Consider the following 24,564-nt stretch of genomic DNA (forward strand, 5'->3'; position numbering starts at 1 on the left):
AGCGCCCCCCACTAGCCCCCCTCAGAGCCCAGCCAGCCATGGAGCCGGCCAGGGCAAAGTTTGGCAGCCTGCAAGGGGCTTCCAGGCTGGAGTGGGCGGGCCCCCGGAGGGCTCTTTAGCGCTCCCAGCTCAGAGGCTCGGGCTGCCAGGACTCGAGGGGTGTGTTGACCATGCACCGCGGGGCTGCCGCGGTCCAGGGCAGTGGCCCGCCTCAGGATGGAGAGCAGCCCGCGGAGTCTCCAGAGCCTCCGCCGCCGTGGCCGCCGCCTCCGCCGGCTCCTCCGCCGCTTCATGCACCTTCGCCAGAACCGGCACCAGAGCCCTGTCCAGAGCCTGCTCCAGGATTCTGCCCGGACGCGACCCCAGAACCAGCTACAGAACCAGACGCAGAACGGAGTCCAGAACCTGCCACAGAGCCGGCCCCAGAGCTGGCCCCAGATCCAGCCACACAGCGGGTTTCAGGGCTTGCCCCAGAACCTGCCCCTGGGCTGGTCCCCAAACCGGCCTCAGAGCTGATCCCAGAACCTGCCATAGAGCCAGCCTGGGGCCTGGCCCCTGAACCGGTTCTAAAGCTAACCCCAGAAGTGGCCCCAAAGCCCATCTCAGAACCTGCCACACAGTCGGCCTCAGAGCCAACTCTAGCACCTGCCATAGAGTCAGCCCAAGAGTCCTGTCCGAAGCCAAGTCCAGCACCATGTTTATTGCAATGTCCGGTGGTCGATCGGGACAGAAGTCCAAAGACCTCGCCGTTTCCATCGCCTCAGATGCCAGTGTCGTGGTCCAGAATAAAGGTAAGGAAAAGACCCCCGAGGCGGGGGAAAGAAGCAAGGAAAGGTTGGGTGACTGGAGCCCACCGGTTTCACGGTATCCTTGCATGCCATTTGGATGCCACTAGCTGCGGAGATGCTCAGAAAGATAGAGGATGCAGGTGATCAGGGGAGTGGGAAGCGGTTGGGAGGCGGGAAGCAACATGTGGCAAGTGAGAGTGGGTTGTTTGGAGGCTAGCGACCCGTAACAGCAGGGGTGGGTGTTGGGGAACTTTGCCCCACGGGGAGAAGCTACAGTGCGGTGAGCGCCTATGTGTTGTAAATGAGGAGTGCAAAGGACATGGAGAAGTGTCAGCGGCTGGCCGGGGGAACACGGCAGAACGGATTGAGTGCTGGAGATGGGACACACCTCTTAGCCACGGTCACTGCCGCAGAGGCCCAAGCTGCGGAGCCACAGCCTGCTGGGCCCCCTCCCTGCCACTGGGGAGGGGGCGCCTCAGCTGGGGTACAGCTGGCGGCGCTCCATGGAGGTCCCCAGCGTCTCTGCTTGTGGCTAGGCAGTGGTACTCCGGGTGAGGATGAGGGGATAGGCGACGCCCACGCGCACTGCAGGGGAAGGGCAAGGTTCGCCCTAGAGGAGGGGGAGAGCATGCGTGTGTCGAAGCCACCATTCCATCCGTCTGCAGGATTTCCCAGCAGGTAGGTGCAAACACAGCGATACACTGAAGTGCCGCGTCACCAGCGGACAGCCGGCATCCCGCACCAGGGCTAGTTGCAATGGTACAGAGTAGTAGGGATTTGAGAGCACGTTAATGGGAGCGCTGATGTCTACTCCTCTACAGGGGTAACTTCTAAGACCTTGCACTTAACCAGGAAAAAAAAAAAAAGTAGAGGATCTTCGGGCACCGGGAAGAGGGAGGGAGAAGGTTTTGGTATTTGCCTAGGACCCTGGAAAGCCCATGTACTCTTCAGCTGCAGTCTGTGTCTCCCGTTTTCTGTGCGTTTCCCCTGATCTTCTCTTCCCCTAAACTTCGCTCCGCAGAAGTGTGAAAGTCGTGATCATGCATCCATACACCCCAATGGAGATTCCCCTGCAGGAGCACACACGTACATACATGCACCCAGAAACAAACACCACAACACATCGCCGATGCCTGCCTAGCCTGCCTCCTGTCAAGGTGCAAGGGTAGGAAGTCGGGAACCCTTGTGTGGTGGCCCGAAACACTTGTAGCACGCAGAATGGGCGGGGCGGGGCCGGGGGAGGGGGGTGGGAGCAGAAGAGGTTGGCATCTTGAAATGCAAGGGCTGCTGGCTTCCTGAGTTCTGAGTAGGGAGCTTTGAGTTTGCAGAATATCTGAAAAGATAAATGACCAAAAAAGAGGAAAGCTAAAGTGAAAAGTTTCACAGAGGGAGAAAAAAGTGCAGAGGTTTAAAAATTAAGAAATAAAACAGGGATTCACACAATTTTTTTAATCCAACACTCTGCATCCTTCCCCTTCATGCAGGTATCCTTCCCTACAATGATGTCAAGAATGAAAAGGTGTGGCCTCTAGATGTGGGTGGTCACCCTAACCAGAGTGGGGACTCCAGTCTTTTTTTTTTTTTTTGTAAGAGTTTGCAATAAGCCACTAGGAGGGAGATGAGCAGGAGTCACGTGACCTGTGGCCATCTTAAGTGAAATTTGGGGATCATAGCTGGAAAACTGACACTTGGGGATGTAATAACCAGGAAGGTCATTGAATGCATCTCCTTTAGCCTCTGGAAGGCTGACTGGAGTCCAGCACCCCCATCCCCACACCCCAAATGACAATAAATAAATAATAAACAAACAAACAAACATTTCCTACTAGCTTGGATGAAAATTGTCTGTAGCCAGACATCTGAGAAAGCTCCAGGTAAGGGGAATCAGCTTACTTTCTTCCACATAATGTCCATTCCAATGTGCTGGCTGGCTGACCCACAGACTCTTGGCTGCCCTGGCAGGTGAGATCTGGACCCCAGGTGTTTCATTTTGCTCTCTATAGAGCCAGATTTTTTGCAGAAAGGGGTTAAGCCCACTGACCATCCCTCAAGAAGGCCATACAAATGAACTAATCAGTGGCTCTAAAGGATTTGGAGAAATGTTCAAATTGCTGGGAGCTGGACCCTTCTCCACCACACTCAATGTCGCTGTTCAACTGCTCTCTGGTCTGATTTGCAGTGATAGGCTAATTCTCTGCTGCATTCTCCTTAGCCAAATAACACCTACAACCTGCTCGCTGGCATCTTAACATTCAAGGCAAATAGGTTGCCATCTTAGCTGGATGGCATTCTTCTCAAACACTGCCTCCTTGAGGCAAGCTTGGGGAAAAACAACCATGCACCTCCCCACCCCCACACACAAACCACACACAAGCACAGGTGTGCACACACATGATCTCAGGGAACAAAACAAAATACAGGGGTCATCAGGTTGAAAGGAGTGAAACCAAATGACTGAACGTGACTGCAAGTTTCTCCCAGGTAATTTTGCTGACTGACACAGAAGTAAAAAAAAAAAAAAATCAACATCTTCCATCCTGTAGTCTGTTCGCTTTGGGGGTTTTAGTAACATTTCAGAACCCACGGGTTCTAATTTTATGTCAAGCTTGAGGGTAGAGACTGAGGAAAAGGGGTTCATGTTTTCTTTCCAAATAGCTACCAGGGTAACACAGTGTGTGAACCAAACTTATTGCCTTCCTTTCTAAAATGTTTTGATTCCCAAGAAATGAGCCATGGTCTCCCACCTGGTGGCAGCAAGTGTAAGTAAAGATGTGTGAATTGGTTCTTTAACAATGCTATAACTCTCTTGGTCTTAACTAGCTATGAAATTATAATCACATTGTATGAATGATTGATGCAAATCTTGGGAGAAATGCACTTTTATGGCTTTTATTTGGAGGGTGGGAGCGTTTGGGTTTCCCTGCTGATAACTACACAGTAATTGCCATTATCCCTAAACCAGAACAGAACAGTTTTTGCACACAAAGCTGATAATTTTTTTCCTTGCAAAAGGGCAAGTGCTTATTTATATGATGTCTGGTAAGTCTTGCTTATTTCTAGGTGCCTAATATGATGCATACGTCCTTATCTGTGCTCAATCAACACTTTCTGAAGCCTGGAATCTATCAAATTCATCTCTACTGACATAGAGGCTACTGCTGTGAATTAATAAAAGTGTACTCTCATTGGCTTAGAGTGAGAAGTAAATGCTTATTTAAATAGCCTGGAATATGTAGTCCTTGAGGAAATGTAGTCAATCTTTCCAATTTCAGAATGGATATTGGAACCATAATTAAGAAGCAAATTGCTAACAATTTTTTTAAATGGCTTGGAAAGTGTTCTTATCTCATGCAGCCCCTGCAGCAGCAGACTAATGATGATATTGGTTGCTTTCAGGGGTAATAAATTGTTTCCCTAAGCGAACAGAATCTCTGCAGTCACTGTAAACAGCTTTGGGATTATACATTCTAATGTTTAACCTGTTGAAGGTCAGAATGGAATTACTTTCTTTCCTCTTACATTCTCCCCATACCCCACGCCTTCCTTGCCAGACATTGATGATACTATCTGGCTTATTTGGTATATATGAGAGCATTTGCTACTGGATGTTCCAGAAAAGATAATGAGGCATTTGGTCAGTGGTCTTCCCTTTCTGAGAGTGCAATTCTGATGTGTTTACGAAAATCTCCAACCCGGGCTTCTGAAAATCTATCTTCAGCCCAAAAGGAAAGAATGAGATGTTACCCAAGTGCCTCCAAGGAAAGGGAGAAAGAGCCAGAAACCATTCAAGGGCCTTGTAATGGGGATTATATAATCCCTCCTGCTAGTATGCACTTCACAAGTTACAGAATACTTTCCTCTGCATTGTTAACCCTTTTATTTCCCTGAAAGATGCCAAAGGGGAGGAGAGGGCAAAAACAAAACTTGGCTGCTAATAGGATATAAAGATTAATTCTCTTTTGTGCACTTTTAAAATATCCAACATATGGCTTTCTGTGACACACAGACTTCTCATTTGTCTAGGAACAGTCTTTTCACTGACATGTCATTAGCTCTAATTTTTTCCCCCAAAAGCAGTGATTGCTGCTCTACTTCTGATGCTCCCAGAGAGGGGACAGCATTAGAACAGGAGCCTGAGAAGGAAAGAGAAGAGGCACTAGGAGACCCTGAACCTGAACCTTTTACTCACAAAGGCTCTTTTTTTTTTTTTTTTTTGGAAAGGAAATAAACAGAAATTGTGCTAAGGATAGGGTGCCCAGCCTTCCCAAAGGCCTCTGACTATAATTCCCTCAGTGGAAAAAAATAATTTTAAGGATTACAAAAAAGAAAGAAAGCAGCCATTCCTAAAAGCAAATGTCCCATCCTCACCAAAATAAATAAACCCTACTCTCAAAATAGAAAAAACAAATTTATGAATTTTTAGAAAGGAAAGAGAAAAGGGACAGTGGCCACAGATAATGAAACTTATCCCTACTCTGAAAATCATTTTAAGAAAAAAAATCTAAAAGAAATTGCTCTTCATCCTCACCAAAGCCCATGAAGTTTAAATCCTCCCCTAAAAATTTAAGAAACAAAAAAAAGATAAATCATATTAACTTAAACAGTATTTCTAATCTTAAAATATTCATAAATTTCTAACCTTTATTTGCACTCCCATGGCCCAGGGCCAATCCATTATGAAAATTATGGGGGCAAGAAATAGATTATCCAAAGTGGGGTGAATCCACCAAGCTCCCTGAAACTCCTTAACATTTTGAGAGTACTTCAAAAAATTCGTGGAAAATGGAATTAAAAGCTAAGTTTATTTGAGTGCAAAATATTTTTGAAATCCAAGCCCAGTTTTTTCATAATACACATTCCCATGAACTTTTTGAAAGTCTCTCATGTTGATGGACATATGCATGGATTGTAATTTTTTGCACTAAAATTTATCTTTTAATTCCATTCTCCAGGAATTTTTTTGAAATACCCTTGCATTTCTTAGAATTCTACAAAATGTCCAGAAGATGCAAGTCCTTAGAAAATGATAGGGTATGAGTGGTTACCAGGAGTTGGAGGAATATGAGAAGGGAATAGTGGATGAAGGGCACAGGACTTCTTTTGGGCGTCATAAAAATGTTCTAGAATTAGTGCTAACTGCTGCACAATCTTATAAATACACCCAAACTCACAAAACTTTACATGTTAAAATGACAAACTTTATAGTATGTGAACTACACTTCAGTTTTTTTTAAACTAAATTCCAACATTAAGATAATGAACCTACTACTCTCCCACATACAAACAAATAAACAAAGAAGAAAATTAAGGAACTAAAAGGAGATCATCTTAAGGACAGTGCCTCCAATGTCTTCAAGTTGTAATTTTTGTTTAAGAAAAAACAAACAAAAGGGAAATCTTTTTAAGGGCAGATGCTTTCAGAATTAGTAGAGTCAAATAAATTCACCAATCCTTCCCTCTCCTGGATACACACATTTTAACTTTTAAAAAAAAAGAAATATTAAAGGACAGGGCTCCTAATTTTAACAAATCTCCTGAGTGTTTAATCCCCTTAAAGGAGAGGGGGAAAAAGGAAACAAAAGAAATACCTCTTCAGATGACCAAAGCATCTTATTCTCAAATATATTTTTTAAGACTTAAAAGAAAATTACTAATGGAGAGGTGTGTATGTATCAGTGGAAGGGATATTATTAATGAAATGAAAACCAAATCCTCTTAAAGAGAAGTGCTTTAGCCTCATAAAGACTGATGCACTTTCTATCAAATGACAAATAATAAATAAAAAAGAAATCCTCTAACAGGAGTTGGACAAAATTTGATGAAACCCAAAAGGTTTATTCTTTTTTAAAAGATTTATTGTTCAATTTACCTGAAACGCAGAGAGAGAGAGAGAGAGAGAGAGAGAGAGATGGATTCCATCCACTGGTTTATTCCCCCAATGGTCACAACTGGGGCTGGGCCAGGCCACAGCTGGGATCCCAAAACTCCATCGGGGTCTCCCATGTGGGTGGCAGGGGCCCAAGTACTTGGGCCATCTTCCACTGCTTTCCAAGGTGCATTAGCAAAAACCTGGATCAGAAGTGGAGCAGCCGGGACTTGAACCAATGCCCATACAGGATGCTGGCACTGCAGGTAGTGGCTTTACCCACTATGTCACAGTGACGGCCTCAAGAAATCTCCTTTTTAAAGAACAAAGATACTCACAAACTTACCAAAATCCCAAAACATTTTTCTCAAAAAAAAAAAAAAAAGAAAAGAAAAGAAATAGAGAGAGGGGGAGAGGGGAAGGAGGGGGAAGACAAGACTAGGGGAAGAGAGAGGTAGGAAAGAGAGGGGAGGGGAAGGGAAATACCGTGAGAAGGGAAAGGAAGAGAAAGGGAGGGAGAGAGGGAAATAGAAAAGGAAGGGAGGAAAATGAAAGAGGGAGAGAGAGAAAGAGAGAGGAGATGGGGAGAAAGGGAAAATGATGAGAGGGAGGAAGGGAGGGAGAGTGAAGCAGGGGGGAGCAAGAGGAGAAGGAAGAGCGAAGAGAGGTAGAGGGAGAGAGGGGATGAGACAAGAGAGAACTGGAGACAGGGAAAGAAGCAGAAGGGGGAGCAGGGAAGAGAGAGAGGGAGTAGAAAGGAAGAAGGTGAAGAGAGCGCATGAAGGATGGAGGGAAACAGAGGAAGAAAATGAGGGATGCTTTTTAAAGGCTAAGAGGAAGAAATTTTTTTCAGGGAAGATGCCCAACACCTTCTTGCAGACAATGCACATCTATTATTCCTGATCAGCCCACTGCATCCCCCACAGTAAGGAGAAACTCCCACAAAATCTTCTCCTATAGCTTCTTTAAGGGGAGGATATGCTCAATCTCACCCAGTCCCGGGGCCTTATTTCTCTTCGAGGCTCACTTCTTCTCTTCTCTTCTCTTCTCTTCTCTTCTCTTCTCTTCTCTTCTCTTCTCTTCTCTTCTCTTCTCTTCTCTTCTCTTCTCTTCTCTTCCTTCCTTCCTTCCTTCCTTCCAGAAGGAAAAGCAAACAGTTTTAAAGAGAGATAATAATTTCTTCCAAATAAATGATATTTTTTAAAGAAAAAAAAAACTCTTACTAGGGAGGGATCCCCTACCTAAAACCAGTGGCCCCTGTAGTTTCTCTCTCCCAAACCTACTTTTTAAAAATCCTCCAAACCTAAAACTGCACTCAAAGCAAGGAGTCTTTTTCCTCAGAAAAAAATAATGTAAGAAAAATCTGGGCCTGCTGTTGTGGCATAACAAATTAAGTGCTGTCTGAAGCACTGGCATCCCATTTGGGTGCCAGTTCAAGCCCTAGATGCTCCATTTCCGATCCGGTTCCCTACTGATGGCCTGGGAAGGCAACGGAAGTTGACCCAAGTCCTTGGGCCCCTGCACCATGTGGGAGACCCGGATGAAGCTTCTGCCTTCTAGCCTCTGACCAGCCCAGCCCTGGCTGTTGCATGTGTCTGAAGAGTGAACCAGTGCATGGAAGACACCCCCTTTCCCTCTCCCTCCCCCTCCCCCTCTCCCTCTCCATGCAACTCTTTCAAATTAATAAAATCTTAGAAAAAAATCCTTCCATCAGAAGGGAAGATAACCTCAACTTCTCTAAAATCATGTATTATTCCTCTCCACACCCAACATGAGAGAAAACAGTTTTTTGAGGACAGGAAGTGAAATCCTCCTAACCTAAAGCTAAGTGGCCATAATCTCACGAACAGCATTGAACTTCTTTGCTTTAAAGAGATTTTTAAAAGAAAGAGCAATGAAGAGAGAAAAAAAGTCTGTTTCTAACAAAAAGTACCCTCTCCATCTCGTCCCTCCACAGATTCAAAGTATTATACAAAGAAAACGTAATATCCCTCCTGAACAGCGCTAGCAAATCTGAAATTTAGAACCCATGGCTGAAGAGTGGTGCCTATTTAATCCCAGGCTGGCTTCCCTCTGCCCAGCCCATTTCTGATTACCTTTTCCATCAGCCGAGTAGGCTGTGCACTCAGGAAGGCAAGCACTGTCCAACAGAAAAAAGAAGGAAAAAGGGTTTAGGAAGGCAACTCTGCTGGATACAAAAAAAAAATCATATACCACTTTCCAAGCCAAACAGAAATGATTTGGAGATTAGCTGAAGAAATGTTTCTCTCTAATACTCTAGAGAATCAAGAACTGACAATAAACTAAAATAACAATACCTGCCCTTAGCCTAAGTCCATCCTGCAGTGGGTTGTTTTCTCTTGTGCTGGCTTCAATGTCTCTTCTCCTAAGGGTGATAAAGGGCTTGATTTTCACATATCCATGAAATTTGCAAACCATGCTTGTAGGCAGAGAAATAAGCTCAACAAATGTTTTCTAGGTTTTTAATTTGTTTATCTATTTGAAAGTTAAATTGAGGAGCTGCCCTGCGTGTTACGTGCTTCGCATTGTCCTTAGCACCAAGGATTTGAGCAAAATCACACAGATAAAACTTCCCTTAGCCAAAACTAGTAAACAAGAGACCCAGTTACCAAAACAGATACACAGGTGGTGACTATCTACTAGACATGTTGCTGAGGTATTTACTATTAATAGCCAATTCTCTCAGTATAACCTCTTCTTTTTCTTTATTAATAGTTCTCCTGTTTTTGTTTTTTTATTTGTTTTAAAGATTTCTATATTTGAAATGCAGAGAGAGAGAGAGAGAGAGAGAGAGAGAGAGAGAAAGAGAGAGATCTTCCATCCACTGGTTCACTCTCCAAATGGACTCAATAGCCAGAGCTGGGCTGATCTGAAGCCAGGAGCCAGGAGCTTCTTCCAGTTCTCCCACCTGGGCGCAGAGGCCCAAGGACTTGAGCCATCTTCTGCTGCTTTCCCAGGCACATTATGAGGGAGCTAAATTGGAAATGGAGCAGCTGGGAATGGAACTGGTGCCCACATGGGATACCAGTATCACAGGCAGAGGCTTTATCTGCTATGCCACATCGCCAGCTCCTTCTTATTGATTTTTTTATCTTATTTGGCAAACAGAGAGACAGAGTCTGCTAATTCACTGTCTAAATACACACAACAGCCAGGGCTGGGACAAGTTGAAGCCAAGAGTCTAGAATTCCATTCAGATCTCTAATGTGAGTGGCAGAGGCCCAAGTACTTGAGCCATCACTTGCTGCCTTCTTAGTATGCACATTAGCAGGAAGCTGGAATCAGAAGTTGAGCCAGGAGTGGAACTAGGTACTCCTATAATGGTTATGGGCAACCCAAGCAACATTCTAACCACTGGGCCAAATGCCCACCTCAGCATAGCTCTTCCTAACCAAAAATTCAATGTCATTCATATTAAGTTCTAGGAAACACTTGTTAATGTTGGCTTAAAATGTATCTAGTCCAGGGGCACAACAAGTTAAGCTGCGACCTGAGATGCTAACATCCCATATGGGCACCTGTTCAAGTCCTGTCTGCTCCACTTCCAATCCAGCTCCCTGCTACTGAGCCTGGGAAGGCATCAGAAAGTGATCTAAGTCCTTGGGTCCCCGCTACTAACACAGAAGACTCAGATGGAGTCCCAAGGCTCCTGGCTCCAGCCTGGCCCAGCCCTGTGTGATATAGCCATTTGGGGAGTAATCCAGAGGATGGAAGATTCATATCTCTCCTTTCTCTCTCTCTCTCTCTCTCTCTCTCTCTCTCTCTCTCTCTCTCTCTCTCTTTCTCCTTTTCTCCCCCTCTCTCTCCCTCTCTTCTATCTCCTCTCTCTAACTCTGCCTTTCAAATAAATAAAATTTTTTACAAATTATCTATTCAAACTCTTATATGATCTGAGTAACAAATATGTGCTTGAAACAATAACTATTCAGGCATATATTTACTGTATACTGTATAAAGCAATTAGTCTGTATGTTTACTTACTAAACTTTCTTGGACATCCAGATTTCTTTTGTACAACTAACTTTTGTGTCCTCTTAGATAAAGGGATCTGGAAAAAAAATCCATCTTTTGATTCTGATGTTGTGGAGCAGTGGGTTAAGCCCCCACTTGCAATGCCAGCATCCCATATGGGAGCACCAGCTGGAGTCCTGGCCACTCTGCTTCCAATCCAGTTTCCTGCTAATGTACCTGGGAAGGCAGTGGAAGATGGCCCAGCTACTGGGTCCCTTCCACCTACTTGGGAGACCAGAATAGAGTTTTGGGCTCCTGGCTTCAGCCTGGCCCCAGCCTCAGCTGTTGTGCCAACTTTGGGGGAGAGAACCAGTAGAATAAAGATTTATTCTCTCCTCACCCTCTCCCTCTGTTATTCTACCTTTCAAATAAATATATGTTTCAAAAAAATTCACCTATCCCCCATTAAATTCCCCACAGGAAACTCTAAATTTGAAACTTATTGGATGACTTTTGACCATGTGCAAATAACTAATGAATTTGTCTCTTAACACAAAGGTAAAATGCCCACCTGAGTACTTCCTACCTAGAAGGGAAATACGTATGTGCCAGGACATTATCAACAATTATGAGGAGACAGAATATTCAGTTTGTCCATCTTTCATTAAGCAAGTGTGGTAGAAAATTGAAAGTTAATAAACAATTCAATCCAGCCAAGGTTCACTCAGTAATTTAAAAGGTAAGTGTAACACATTATTAAGACGAGAATCTTCAGTCTTGTCTGTAGCACTTAGAGATGCTCATCTTCCAGAGCATTATAGACATTTACTGTTTAAGCCTCTCGCTTTAAAGAGCCTATAAAACAAATATTGGTCCCCAAGGAGAGGAATCCCCACCCCTATTTCCCTCAAGCACAAAACTAGGGACATGAGACAACTAATCAATACTGTGGAATTGTGAGAGATAAGCTTGATGCTTTCCCACCCAGGGATTTTCAGGATTCCTCTGAATCAAGAGGCAATATGCCTGGGGACTGAGCATGGCCCCTGTCTCCAGGATTAGAAGGGGGATGGAAATATCCTCACAGAGTGCACTGGGGATTCACAATACTGGGCACTCATTGATTTAACTTCTGCAACTAATGCCTCTACCTGTTCTCTTTTGGGATTTTGCAGCATGAGGCAGGAAATGAAAGGTATCTTCTAAGCAAAATTGTTAAGCTTCTTGGCTGTGAGTAGATAGTCTTGAAAACAGGAAAATTTTCATTAATCCTGGGCTCTGTCAATTGAGACCTCACTCTCCTGAAGCTGATTCAGGTACCACAGCATCATCCCCTGAATCCCAAATCTGACAGTTATCTCTGGATCTGATTTAATAATGAATTCAATTGTTAATTTTCCTTTGATAAGTGTTATTTATATTTATTATGCAATTTTAACATAGAAGTGGTCTCCAAAAAGCTAATGAAAAATGCGTATTGTGAAAAATCATACATAGATTTCAATGTTTTTGGCACCAAAATAAAACATTTTTAATTCCATTTTCTTGTGAACTTTTTGAAGTCCCCTCATGTTATTTCTTTTTTAAAAAAAATTCGTTTATTTATTTGAAAGGCAGAGTTACAGAGAGGCAGAGGTGGAGAGAGAGGGGAGTGGGGAGAGAGAGAGAGAGATGTAGGTTTTCCATCTGCTGGTTCATTCCCCAGATGGCCACAATGACTGAAGTTGAGCAGATCCGAAGCCAGGAGCCAGGGCCTTCTTCTGAGTCTCTCATGAGTGCAAGAGCTCAAAGACTTGGACCATCTTCCACTGTTTTCCCAGGTGCATTAGGAGAGAGCTGGATCAGAAGTGGAGCAGCCAAGAATTGAACTGGCACCCCTATAGGATGCTGGCACTGCAGGCAGCAGCTTCACCAGCTATGCCACAGCACAGTCCACCGTATTATTTCTTGGTTTATTTACCTCACTGTGCTTGTCCCTTGCAGGACAAAGGAAAATGCAATGTTGCATTATTAAAACAACTAAGCATAAACAATAAAGATAAAAGTAAGTGAAATTACAGAACAAGTCTTAATTTCAGAAAATTAGCAAGTTGGTACCCTTTTCAGTAACCTTAACATTTACTGTGATAATTGCCATACTTGAGTAGAGCCTAACTTCTCTTAGCCAGAATTTGGATATTGCTCTCCCTTCCTTTTCTCCCTCACCTCTAACAGCACATTACTTACTCTGCTTGCCTATTGAGAGTAATTAAAATGAGAATTTGGACATTGTTATCGTCTCCTCTGCTTTAATTTATTCAAATTGGTGACAAGATCTTCAGGACTTTTTTTTTGGCTTTACATGGAATCAAAGCATCCATTTAGTGGCTCTCTTAATGTTTTTCTTTTTTTTAAATCATATTGTTTCTCACTAATGAGTCCTCTTTCTAAATATTCTTGGTAAAAGGCCTATTTTGCCATAATGTTATCCCTCATCAGCATGAAACTTTTTAAAAACATTTGTTTGTTTGAGAGGAAGCGGGGGGGGGGGGGAGTGCATGCACTTCCATTCACTGATTCACTCCTCAAATGGCCACAACAGCCAGGGCCAAGAGCCAGGAACTCCATCCAGGTCTCCCACATGGACAGCAGTGACTATGGTCATCACCTGTTGCCTTTCCAGAAGCATAAGCAGGAAGCTGGACCAAAAGTGGAGTAGTTGGGTCTTGAACTGGCACTCAAATATGGGATGCAGGTGTCATAGGTGGTGGCTTAACCTGCTACTCCATAACCTCTGCCCCATGCTAAAATTTTTAAGAGTTTTTCCATCTTGTCTTCTAATAAATACAAAACAAAAACAGAAGTGTTCAATAATTGGATAAGTGATGCTTTTATTATTTTTAAAATTTTTATTTATATAAAGGGAAAATTTTTTCCTTTGGTTTTTATCCTGGCATACTTTCAATTTACTTTATAATCACAAGCTTAACCCTCCACCACATGAAGAATTCAACATGCAGTAAGAAGAAAAACGAGTGTTCCTCACGAGTATACACGAATGTTATATAATGTGATAGATATTTGAAGAATTGCTACATGTGTGTTTAAGAGTGTTTTATTGATGGTTGAAGAAATTGGTTGGATGAAATAGGAATGCATTATTGCCTTTCCAACTTAGATTATGGGAATTAAGATTTCCACTGTCCAAAATTCACTATCTAACAAGTTTGCAGGAATAGATTCAGTTCAGATAGGAGGGATTGCCTAATAGCAAAACACTTATCTTTGATATACAAAGTTTAGAGGAGAAAAGCAAGAAGTTATTTGAAATAGTTGGGGAAGCTGTATTCTCCTCGAACCTACAGAGAAAACCGATATTAAATTAAGTAGTGGCAGTGAAAAGTATCAGTAGACCAGACACTATGCTTGAATTGGGCAAGGTAAGACCAGAACCTACAGACACAAGAATAAGGCCCTGGTATATGGGAGAAGAAGGTATAGATTGAAATTTTGTTGAAGGTTGAGGAGGTGGGACAAGCTTTAGTGAAACTTTGAAGGTAGGTTACAAAACCTAGTATATCATCAGATTGATGACATGCAACCGCTGCAGGAATGTTGACTAGTATAACATGGCTGATGGCGGTGGTGGTGGGGGGGTGATGGGGCATATATTTAAAAACTACATTTTAATTCTTTGTGTGCCAAATTCCAATTTAGGCTATGAAACCTTGAAATATTTCTTCTTCTATTTCATATAGCATGGTTTTCTACAGTGAAAGTAAGAAATCATGGTGGGAACCCAGTGATACCTTATATTTTCAGTATTATAGAACCTTAGAATGTCCTGGAAAATGTCTTTGGAGATCATGCAGTCCATGGTTTTTACAACATTTAAGCAATAGAGTATTTTGTTTTCTGAATAAAATAAGTGAAAACATAATATCTAACAAAATATTTTGTATCTCATTTGTCTCTTTCTATGGTACAATGAGTTTGCAACTGACTTACCTTCCCAATTATTTAGTGTAGCCTAATAGGAAAGTGTTTGTACTCCCTGTTTATTAATGGGGTCCGTAGCAAGGAGGCTGGTGATGCAGGCGCACATTCAACAACAAAAAGAAGCAAGTCAGAGTTTCAAATGTGGCCTCTAATAATTCCAAAAAGTCAATAATCTTCTCTTGGAAACATGGCCATTCTTGAGGGTGCCTCTCTCCCCTCGCCACCACCCCCCCATCTCAGTAGGTATTACAGCTCTCTGTTAGAGTAGGTTGTAATGGCGCTGTCTTTGCTTGTAGGAACATTATTGTTATTGAGGATTGTGTTCCTGACCAAGGACACCACACCAAAATATGAAGGAAAAGCTAGTATACAACTGTAAACCACTGCAATCACTTAAAGCAGCAAAATGGGTCCAAGTTCTACAAATGGGGCATGAGTGTACAATACACATTGATTTTGTAAGGGACCTCTGTGAATTGTAAACTGACCAGGAGGCAAATAAAAGAGCCAATTCTATATGTATTTAATTTATTGTTTTATTATTTATTTATAATTTATACTCTGCTTGCATGCAGAAAGGATATGAAGGGTCTTATAAAATGAAACTCATATAAAATAGGACAATTAAAGACAAATAAAAATGGGACAAAGCCAATTCAAAGCAATGTTGAATGAAACCCAGAATTAATATGTGCTAGTTATAATAAACCCTAATTACACATTTTATTAGCAAGTACTTTTGTTTGGCTGCCTTTGGTGGTTGAAGGACTTTGGGGAATGATTTGAATGACTCAGGCCTCTTAAAGTTGGTTTCTGAGGAAGTTTGAGCTGATGCCTCATTTTTATGCAATACATCTTCCTGTAACAAGCTGCAGCAACCACAAAATTAAGAACTAAAGGTTGGCAGGATTGTGGTAGAGGTGTTAATTAGCTATCCTAAAGGCTTCAGACTTGGGTTATTTTGGTGTGCCTGCATTTTTCTAATATTCTAATGCATGTATCTGCAAGGCACATGAAGATGGAACATTCTCACATAAATCTTTACCCCAGGGTACCTTGTAGCCAGAGGTTAAAGAGTTTAGGCTATGGCTTCACTTTGGTTCCTGTCATGCAATATGGGGTTACTTGCTTAATCATTCCATAGTTTAGCTTTTGTGTCTCTTAAATGACACCAATAATATGCCACAGATTCAGTTCAGCAGTCCCCTCCAGTAACCTTCTGCTAGTATCCTATCTACTCTATATGCCCTTTCTCTGAGCTCCCAGAGCACATGACACAGACATTCACTTCTCACTTGACCACACACTGAGATCATCAGTTTGTGTATCCCATTAGTCTGTAAAAACAAGGCCTTTAGTGCCTAGCATACTGCTGGCCACTCAATAAATAATGGCTGAACAACCTCTAAAGAATACTGTAAGTGCTGGATGAGAAATTTGAATGCAAACACATATTTAAAAAACATCTTAGTGTCATTTGTACATTTACCATGATATTTGCTGTCATCACAGTCTATGTTTATGTATGCAGATACACTTTGATCTATTCGCCCCTTTAAAAATGGACTATGGGATTCAGATACATAGCTCGTAGATGATAGTAGGCAGTGCTGCCTCACATCTTCCCAGAGGGTTGTAGAGTTTTCTAACTCACACAGAGGCATTCTGTGTACTGGGAGTAACCCTGTGTTGATCATGTGGCCTTGAGTCACTAGTCTTCCCTCAAAAACATAGTTAATCTGGATTAAAATGAGAATTATGAGTTACCTAGTCAGTTCTTGAAAAATGCAAATGTATAAAAATATTCAAGCATAGCAGCACTAAACAGTATTATATTTAAGTGCATCACTTAGAGAATAAAGTTAAACAAATAGCTAGATACCACTGGGAAGCTTTTTCATTAATCTTAATTGTTAATCCAAATCTAACTCATGTATGGTATTATTTTCATTTTAATTGGAAAGCTCCTGACTCATTACCTTGGTGTCAAATTTCTCCAGTAGCTAGAACTTGAATTTGGAGCAAAGTGTCACTAGAACAATTCTAAAACTTTCCTTTCTTTGTGATGTTCCTTTGGCAGTTCAAGTTTTGACCAAAATAGCTGTTGACTAATTACAGGAAACTCCTAAACTTGTTTCACCAATGCTTCCGATCAGATTAATGCCCTGAACTTGAAAATGGCCTGATGAGGTCTCTACTTAGACAGCAGGGAACCCCTAACAGCCATCTGCTGGCACTCAGAAGGAGCAACTTTTTCCTTGAATGAGATCAAAAGAGTGTCTCCCTTTTCTAGATTAGCTGCTGGACAGGATCATCACATAAAGTAGCACAGGCTATACACTATGTGAGAATGCCATGACTTAAGGAACAGTTTTTCACACCCTAGACAACATATGCATAGAAGCATATATTGATCTCCATAATTTCTGGCAGGAGACAGTCAAGTTCTGTGCTCTAACAAAATGAATAAAATTAGTATATCATGACAATTTTCTGACGAATAGATGTAAGGTATCATTACAGAAGGATATCTTTTCCTGATGTGCCCTAAGGTATCTTATGGGCTGACTCTGATACTAATTCCTTACATTTAATAAAATGGCTCCCTTAGCAACTCCCTGAAGCCTATAAGCCATATGCACAGAACTTATTTCTAGAAGTACCTATTCAATCCCATATCACAAATTTATCTGAGCATTTTAAAACAGAAACATGAAACAAGGATTTGAAACAAGAATTTAAAGGGACTCAGACATAGGCAGGCATACAGCCATGGGTACACAGTAGTATATTCACTCTCAGGAACACACTCAAGTAAATAACCTTTGACTGTTGAATAGCCTTGTAGGTAGGTGTACACATGCACCTTGATAGATAAACATTTAACTGGACAGTGAATCAAGTAACAGAGGAGGCTCTGGCTGTTTGTTATAGTGCCAATCTGTTTCCCGACTGTCCTGTTTAACCTGTTTTATCCTGTCTCACTACTACAGGCAATGAGTTCCCTAAAAGGTACATGATCTTATGTGGGTCCAATTCAACAAACTTTTGTTAAGTGCTTACTAGTGACAAAAATAGTACTATGGAGAGATGGAAGTCCTTCAGTCTTGTAAAGTTGTTTGACAAGATCAGAACTGTGTCTGAAAATTAGGTAGGACTTTGATGGCCAGACGTGTGAAAAGAGACAAATGAGACAGGTGGAATATTTTAAGCATACATATAGAAGAGGTAGAAAGGTGATGCTCTGAGAACCCCACAAAGACTGATATTATCAGAACAATTTTTGCCTTAGAAAGAAAGGCTGAAAGAGTTATATAGAAGCTAAACTGCAGGGGGCCTTGAATGCCAAGTAAGGGATGTGTGTTCTATTTTTTCTTTTTAAGATTTTTTATTTATTTGAAAGGCAGAGCTACAGAGGAGCAGAGGCAGGGAGAGAGAGAGATCTTCCATCCACTGGTTCACTCCCCAGTTGGCCACAATGGTCAGAGTTGGGCTGATTGGAAGCCAGGAGCCAGGAGCTTCTTCTGGGTCTCCCACATGGGTGCAGGGGCCCAGGGTCTTGTCCCATCTTCTGCTTTCTCAGGACATAGCAGAGAGCTGGATAGGAAGTGCAACAGTCAGGACTTGAACTGGTGCCCATATGGGGTGCCGGCACTGCAGGTGGTGGCTTTACCCGCTATGCCACAGCACCGGCCCCTTGCAGCTGATTTTTATGTGGATGATGAGGGAGAGAGACAAGCAGAATATGACTCTGAACTTTCTGGCCTGTGAGTTAAGAAAATTATAGAAAACACAGGAGCAAGAGTAGGTATAGGTAGTAACTATGGGAAGATTATGAGTTTGAGTTTGAGGTGTTGGTGAGGCCGGAGCTCAAGAGAGTGATGAGAAAGGCCAGAACTTAAGGATTAAAGGACCAAAGTGTGCATGCTTTCCCAAGAAAGGTAGGCGGGGTGAAAAATGTTTGTGTGTCCCTGTCATTTTGAATACAAAGCATATACACTGAAGACAAGTGCAAACAATACACAGAATATTTGAATACAGATGTATACTACATAGGATAATGCTGTGGAATTAGAACCAATAAAGGGTGGAGTAGTTAGGGAAAGCTTCCTAATGCAGGTGAGAGCAATCGAATTTTGATCTGTGAAGAGGAGAAACACAGATACAGACTTGGAAGCAGAAAACACACTACTCAACTGATCTGGAAGAGCTTTTAGAGAAAGGCAAAGAAATTTGGACCTTATTCTGTACTCCAGGTCATTACTTAAAGTTCTTGAGTAGGAGAGTAACATACTGAAAACATCATTTATAAGATACATGTTGTGACAGTGAAAGGAATAGATTGAAAGGGATAGAAATAAAATAGGAGTCAGGGATATTACAACAGCCAGCATTGTGGTGCAATGGATTAGGTTGCTGCCTGCAACGCTGGTGTCCCATGTTGGAGTGCTGGTTCCCCTACTAATGCACCTGGGAAAGCAGTGGATGGTTGGCTGAGTGCTTGGGCCCCTGCCATCCATGTGGGAGACCTGGGTGGAGCTCCTGGCTTCAACCTGGTCTAGCCCTGGTCGTTACAGCCATTTGGGGAGTGAAAGAGAGGATTGAAGATCGGACTCTCTTTCTCTCTGTCACTCTGCATTTCAAATAAATTTTAAAAATTTAAAAATCTTAAAAAAAGAAATCCAGGAGATGAATGGATGATGGGCTGCTTCTTTTAAACAATGATGATCTAAACTCATTTACTGGGGCCAGCACTGTGGTGTAGCGAGTAGAGCCACTGCCTGCAGTGCTGGCATCCCATATGGGTGCCAGTTTGAGTCCCAGCTGCTCCACTTCTGATCCAGCTCTCTTCTATGGCCTGCAAAAGCAGTGGAAGATGGCCCAAGTCCTTGGGCCCCTGAACCTGCATGGGAGACTTGGAAGAAGCTCCTGGCTCCTGGCTTTGGATTGGTGCCGTTCTGACCATTGCGGCCAACTTGGGAGTGAACCAGCAGATGGAAGACTCTGTCTCTACTTCTCTCTGTGTGTAACTCTGACTTTCAAATAAATAAATAAATCTTTAAAAAAAAACTCATTTACTAAATACCCTGTGAAGTACTATACCAATAACTCAACTTACTTAAATTATAGCAACACAAAGGAAATCAAACCAAGTTACAAATAACTAAAATCTCTACTAGGAAATGAAAATGGCCACAAGAGAAATTCTGAGTTCTAAGGATATAAGAACTGAATGGGGGTTTTTAGCAGGATTGGGTAGACTTTGGCTCAGAGGTAAGTAAAAGGACATTCCAGAATTTTTCTTGTTTGAGGAGGAAAGCCTGGGGAAGGGAAATGATGAGAAGGGAATTCTAGGCATGTAAAACAGAGCAAAGAAACCAAGATGAGAAAACACAGGGTTTGGGAGAGACCAGGAGATTTGGAGCTTTGAGGATATTGGTAGAAATAAAGAACTAGGACAAGGGGGTGGGGAGAGGACAAGTGAACAGGGGAGTAAGAAGAGCAAGGATCAGAGAGAGAGCATAGAATACTGAAAATTTCTCACACTTCACAACTCCCCCTTTTCTCAGACTCTGGATTCTTTCTTGGTGCCATCAGAGCATCTGGGATTCTTTTGTTTCACTTCTGGACTGTCCATCTCTAGGCACCATCTTCCTCTAATGTGAAAGCATCAGATCCTGATTGACTTTCAGAGATGCCCTGGTCTGGGAAGAGAACTGAATGCCACCTGCATTTCACATAGGACCAGTTTCTATAGGAAGTAACATCCTTATTCAATCTTTGATATTCATGAGACTCAGTGTCAGTTTGCTGTTGTGCAGGACTATTTGACATACCCTTTGAAGGCTTTGTCATGCATGTAAGAAGCACTACTCCTAATTGGCTTTCTCTGTATGCTTATTATCATGAAGTTGCAGATTGAGCCTTCAGAGTCCCTTCCCAAGCATAAGGGATACAGCCGTAAAATGTAGTGGTCTGTACTACCACTTGATTTTTCTATCACATTCTATCTAGGGCCTTACAAAATGTTTCCACATTTCTTATGTCCTATGTGCTAATATTCACGCCCCAACCCTATGTGATCAGCCATGTTAGCTTCATCTCCATTGTGCAGATGAGGAGGCTAAGAAAAACGAACACCTAACTACTAGGGACCAGTATCAAGATTCAAGCCCTAGTGGCTAGTGTTTCAGCACAGCAGATTAAGTTGCTGCTTGCAACTCCATTCTCCTCTATCCATGCAGCGATTTGAGTCCAGCTGCTCTACTTTCAATCCAGCTCCCTGCTAATGCATCTTGGAGGGCAATGGAATCTAGGCCAACCACTTGGTACCCTGCCACCCACATCAGGGATCTCAATGAAGCTCCTGGCTCGTGGCTTCAGCCTGGCCCAGCCCCAGCTGTTGCAGCCATTTGGAGAGTAATTCAGCGGGTGGAAGATCTCTTTCTCTGTATGTTTATTCCTTTCTGTCAATCTGCCTTTCAAATAAAAATAAATCAAGCCCAAAGCTCCTGACTACAAAATAAATCCCTAATCCATCTCAGGCTAGTCAGTATAAACTCTTCAAAGCAGCCTCTTTGAGTTAAGAAATTACCTAGTTTCTTCTAAAATAAAGTGGGATAATGGAGTCACTTGCCTTCATTTTAGGACTAATTATCTCTTTAATGCCTACTAAAGCCACTGACATCAGGTGAGATGTAGTTTATAAGTGGTTATAATGATTGTTTTTTAAAAGCTAAAAGCCACTTTAAAATGCTTATGATGTTGAATGTTGAACCCATGTACCATCATTTGAATGGTTGAGAATTCCTGAGATCAGAGTTCTCTAAAAGTTCTACAATTATTTTCTTTTTTATATAAAATTTTTTATTAGACAGGCAGAATTAGACAGTGAGAGAGAGAGACAGAGAGAAAGGTCTTCCTTCTGTTGGTTCACCCCCCAAATGGCTGCTACGGCCAGCGCACTATGCTGATCTGAAACCAGGAGGCAGGTGCTTCTCCTGGTCTCCCATGCAGGTGCAGGGGCCCAAGCACTTGGGCCATCCTCCACTGCCCTCCCGGCCACAGCAGAGAGCTGGACTGGAAGAGGAGCAGCTGAGACTAGAACCCATTGCCCATATGGGATGCCGGCACCACAGATGGAGGATTAACCAAGTGAGCTACGGTGCCGGCCCCTCTACAATTATTTTCTAAAGTTGATTTATTTTATTTTTATTTACTTGAGAGAGAGAGAGAGGAAGATATCTTCTATCCACTGACTCACTCCTCAAATGCCTGTAACAGCCAGGGCTGAGCCAGGCCCTGGAAGCCAGTAGCCAGGAGATTCATCCTGATCTCACACAATACTGGCCTGGACCCCAGCACTTGAGTACTGCCTCCCAGGGTTCATTAGCAGGAAGCTGGATGGGAAACAGAGGATCCAGGACTCCAACTGGCATTGTACTATGGGATGTGGGTATCTCATGCAGTGGCTTAACCTGCTGTGTCACAATGGCAGTTCCACCTCTACAATTCTTAAGAGATTAAGAACATACCAGTCTAGTTGTTTGGGGCCAGAATTGAGATGTAAAAGGCTGATTATATTCCTAGCTGTGCCTTTGTGGTTTTAGGTAAATCTTTAACTTCTCACTGCCTTTTTTATCCAATTGAAAAGAAATATATTTCTAGCATGGACTATCTGGGAAGCACTTTAAAATTCTAGGCTCACAGGGACTTCCAAGTCTTACAAATTCTGTCAAGTGCTTTGCATAACTTCAAAATGAATGCAACGTCAATACAAGATGGAAATCATTCATTACAGACAAGCAAAGTATATGGAGACAAGGTGAGAGCACAGATTTTTGCCAGCCTACCAACGTTTTTAATAGATGCAGCACAGGACTATGATTCACAGTAAATTGGATCATCTCATATACTACCTTTTTTTTTTTTTGATAGTATCTTACTAAGACTTATAGCTCAGAAATGGGAATTTTTCTAAGACAGAAACCAAGTGAAGAAGACTAATTCTCTATGCCATTTCCCCTTTCTGAAGGCTGGAAGGGAAAAACAAGTTTTGGACTCCTTGGCAGAATACATTTGTCCTGTGCCTTGATGTCTTTATCTATGAAATGGAGATGCTAATGTCTTCTGCCCACAGAGAAGCCAGTGTGAGGAAAATTGGGAGTTGCAGTGTAACATAGAGGGCTCCAGAGCCAGACACATTTAGATTGCAATCCCAGCTCTGAGTCCCATTTTCCATATGTGTTATATGGGACTAGTATGTTCCACAATGTAGTGTTGTTCTAAGGATTAAATGACGTATCAAGGGGCAGCCTTTGGCATGCTGATTTATTTATTTATTTATTTATTTTTCATTTATTAAACTTTTATTTAATGAATACAAATTTCCAAAGTACAGCTTATGGGTTACAATGGCTTCCCCCCTCCCATAACTTCCCTCCCACCCACAACCCTCCCCTTTCCCGCTCCCTCTCCCCTTCCATTCACATCAAGATTCATTTTCTTTTTTTTTTTTTTTTTTTGGACAGGCAGAGTGGATAGTGAGAGAGAGACAGAGAGAAAGGTCTTCCTTTTTGCCATTGGTTCACCCTCCAATGGCCGCTGCGGCCAGCGCATCGTGCTGATCCGAAGCCAGGAGCCAGGTGCTTCTCCTGGTCTCCCATGGGGTGCAGGGCCCAAGGACTTGGGCCATCCTCCACTGCCTTCTCGGGCCATAGCAGAGAGCTGGCCTGGAAGAGGGGCAACCGGGATAGAATCTGGCGCCCCGACCGGGACTAGAACCCGGTGTGCCGGCACCGCAAGGCGGAGGATTAGCCTGTTAAGCCACGGCGCCGGCCGATAAATACAGACTTGTCAGGCAGTGGTTTTTTTTTTTTGTTTGTTTGTTTTTTGTTTTTTGTTTTTTTTTTTTGACAGGCAGAGTGGACAGTGAGAGAGAGACAGAGAGAAAGGTCTTCCTTTTTGCCGTTGGTTCACCCTCCAATGGCCACCACGGTAGGCGCGCTGCAGCCAGCGCACCGCGCTGATCCGATGGCAGGAGCCAGGTGCTTATCCTGGTCTCCCATGGGGTGCAGGGCCCAAGCACTTGGGCCATCCTCCACTGCACTCCCTGGCCACAGCAGAGAGCTGGCCTGGAAGAGGGGCAACCGGGACAGGATCGGTGCCCTGACCGGGACTAGATTCATTTTCAATTCTCTTTATATACAGAAGATCAGTTTAGTATATATTAGGTAAAGATTTCAACAGTTTGCCCCCACATAGCAACACAAAATGAAAAAAACACTGTTGGAGTACTAGTTATAGCATTAAATAAGAGTGTACAGCACATTAAAGACAGAGATCCTACATAATATTTTTTTTAAAAAATTAATTAATTTTCTATGCCATTTCCAATTTAACACCAGTTTTTTTTTTCATTTCCAATTCTCTTTATATACAGAAGATCAGTTCAGTATATAATTAGTAAAGATCTCATCAGTTTGTACCCACACAGAAACACAAAGTGTAAAAATACTGTTTCAGTACTAGTTATAGCATCACTGCACATTGGACAACACATTAAGGACAGATCCCACATGGGGTGTAAGTACACAGTGACTTCTGTTGCTGACTTAACAATTTGACACTCCTGTTCATGGCGTCAGTAATCTCCCTAGGCTCTAGTCATGAGTTGCCAGGGCTATGGAAGCCTTTAGAGTTCGCTGACTTTGATCTTATTCCGATAGGGTCATAGTCAAAGTGGAAGTTCTCTCCTCCTTTCAGAGAAAGGTACCTCCATCTTTGATGGCCCCGTTCTTTCCACTGGGATCTCACTCGCAGAGATCTTTCATTTAGGTCTTCTTCTTTTTTTTCTTTTCCATGGTATCTTGGCTTTCCATGGCATGCTGATTTAAACATTACTTGGGACACCCACATCCCATATAAGAGTGCAAGAATTTGAGTCCTGGCTCTGCTTCC

The 24,564-nt window shown here is 42.6% G+C and overlaps 1 protein-coding gene across 1 annotated transcript in view; it reads left to right on the forward strand.

Moving 5' to 3' along the window:
• Positions 1-170: 170 nt before the first annotated feature.
• Positions 171-24,564, forward strand: part of DGKK (diacylglycerol kinase kappa) — a 108,952-nt gene continuing 84,558 nt past the window's right edge. The window contains exon 1 of the mRNA XM_062184297.1: positions 171-791. Coding sequence (XP_062040281.1) covers positions 171-791 — 621 coding nt within the window. The remainder of the gene's footprint in view (positions 792-24,564) is intronic.

This window comes from Lepus europaeus, chromosome X (genome assembly GCF_033115175.1).
Source record: "Lepus europaeus isolate LE1 chromosome X, mLepTim1.pri, whole genome shotgun sequence".
NCBI lineage: Eukaryota > Metazoa > Chordata > Mammalia > Lagomorpha > Leporidae > Lepus > Lepus europaeus.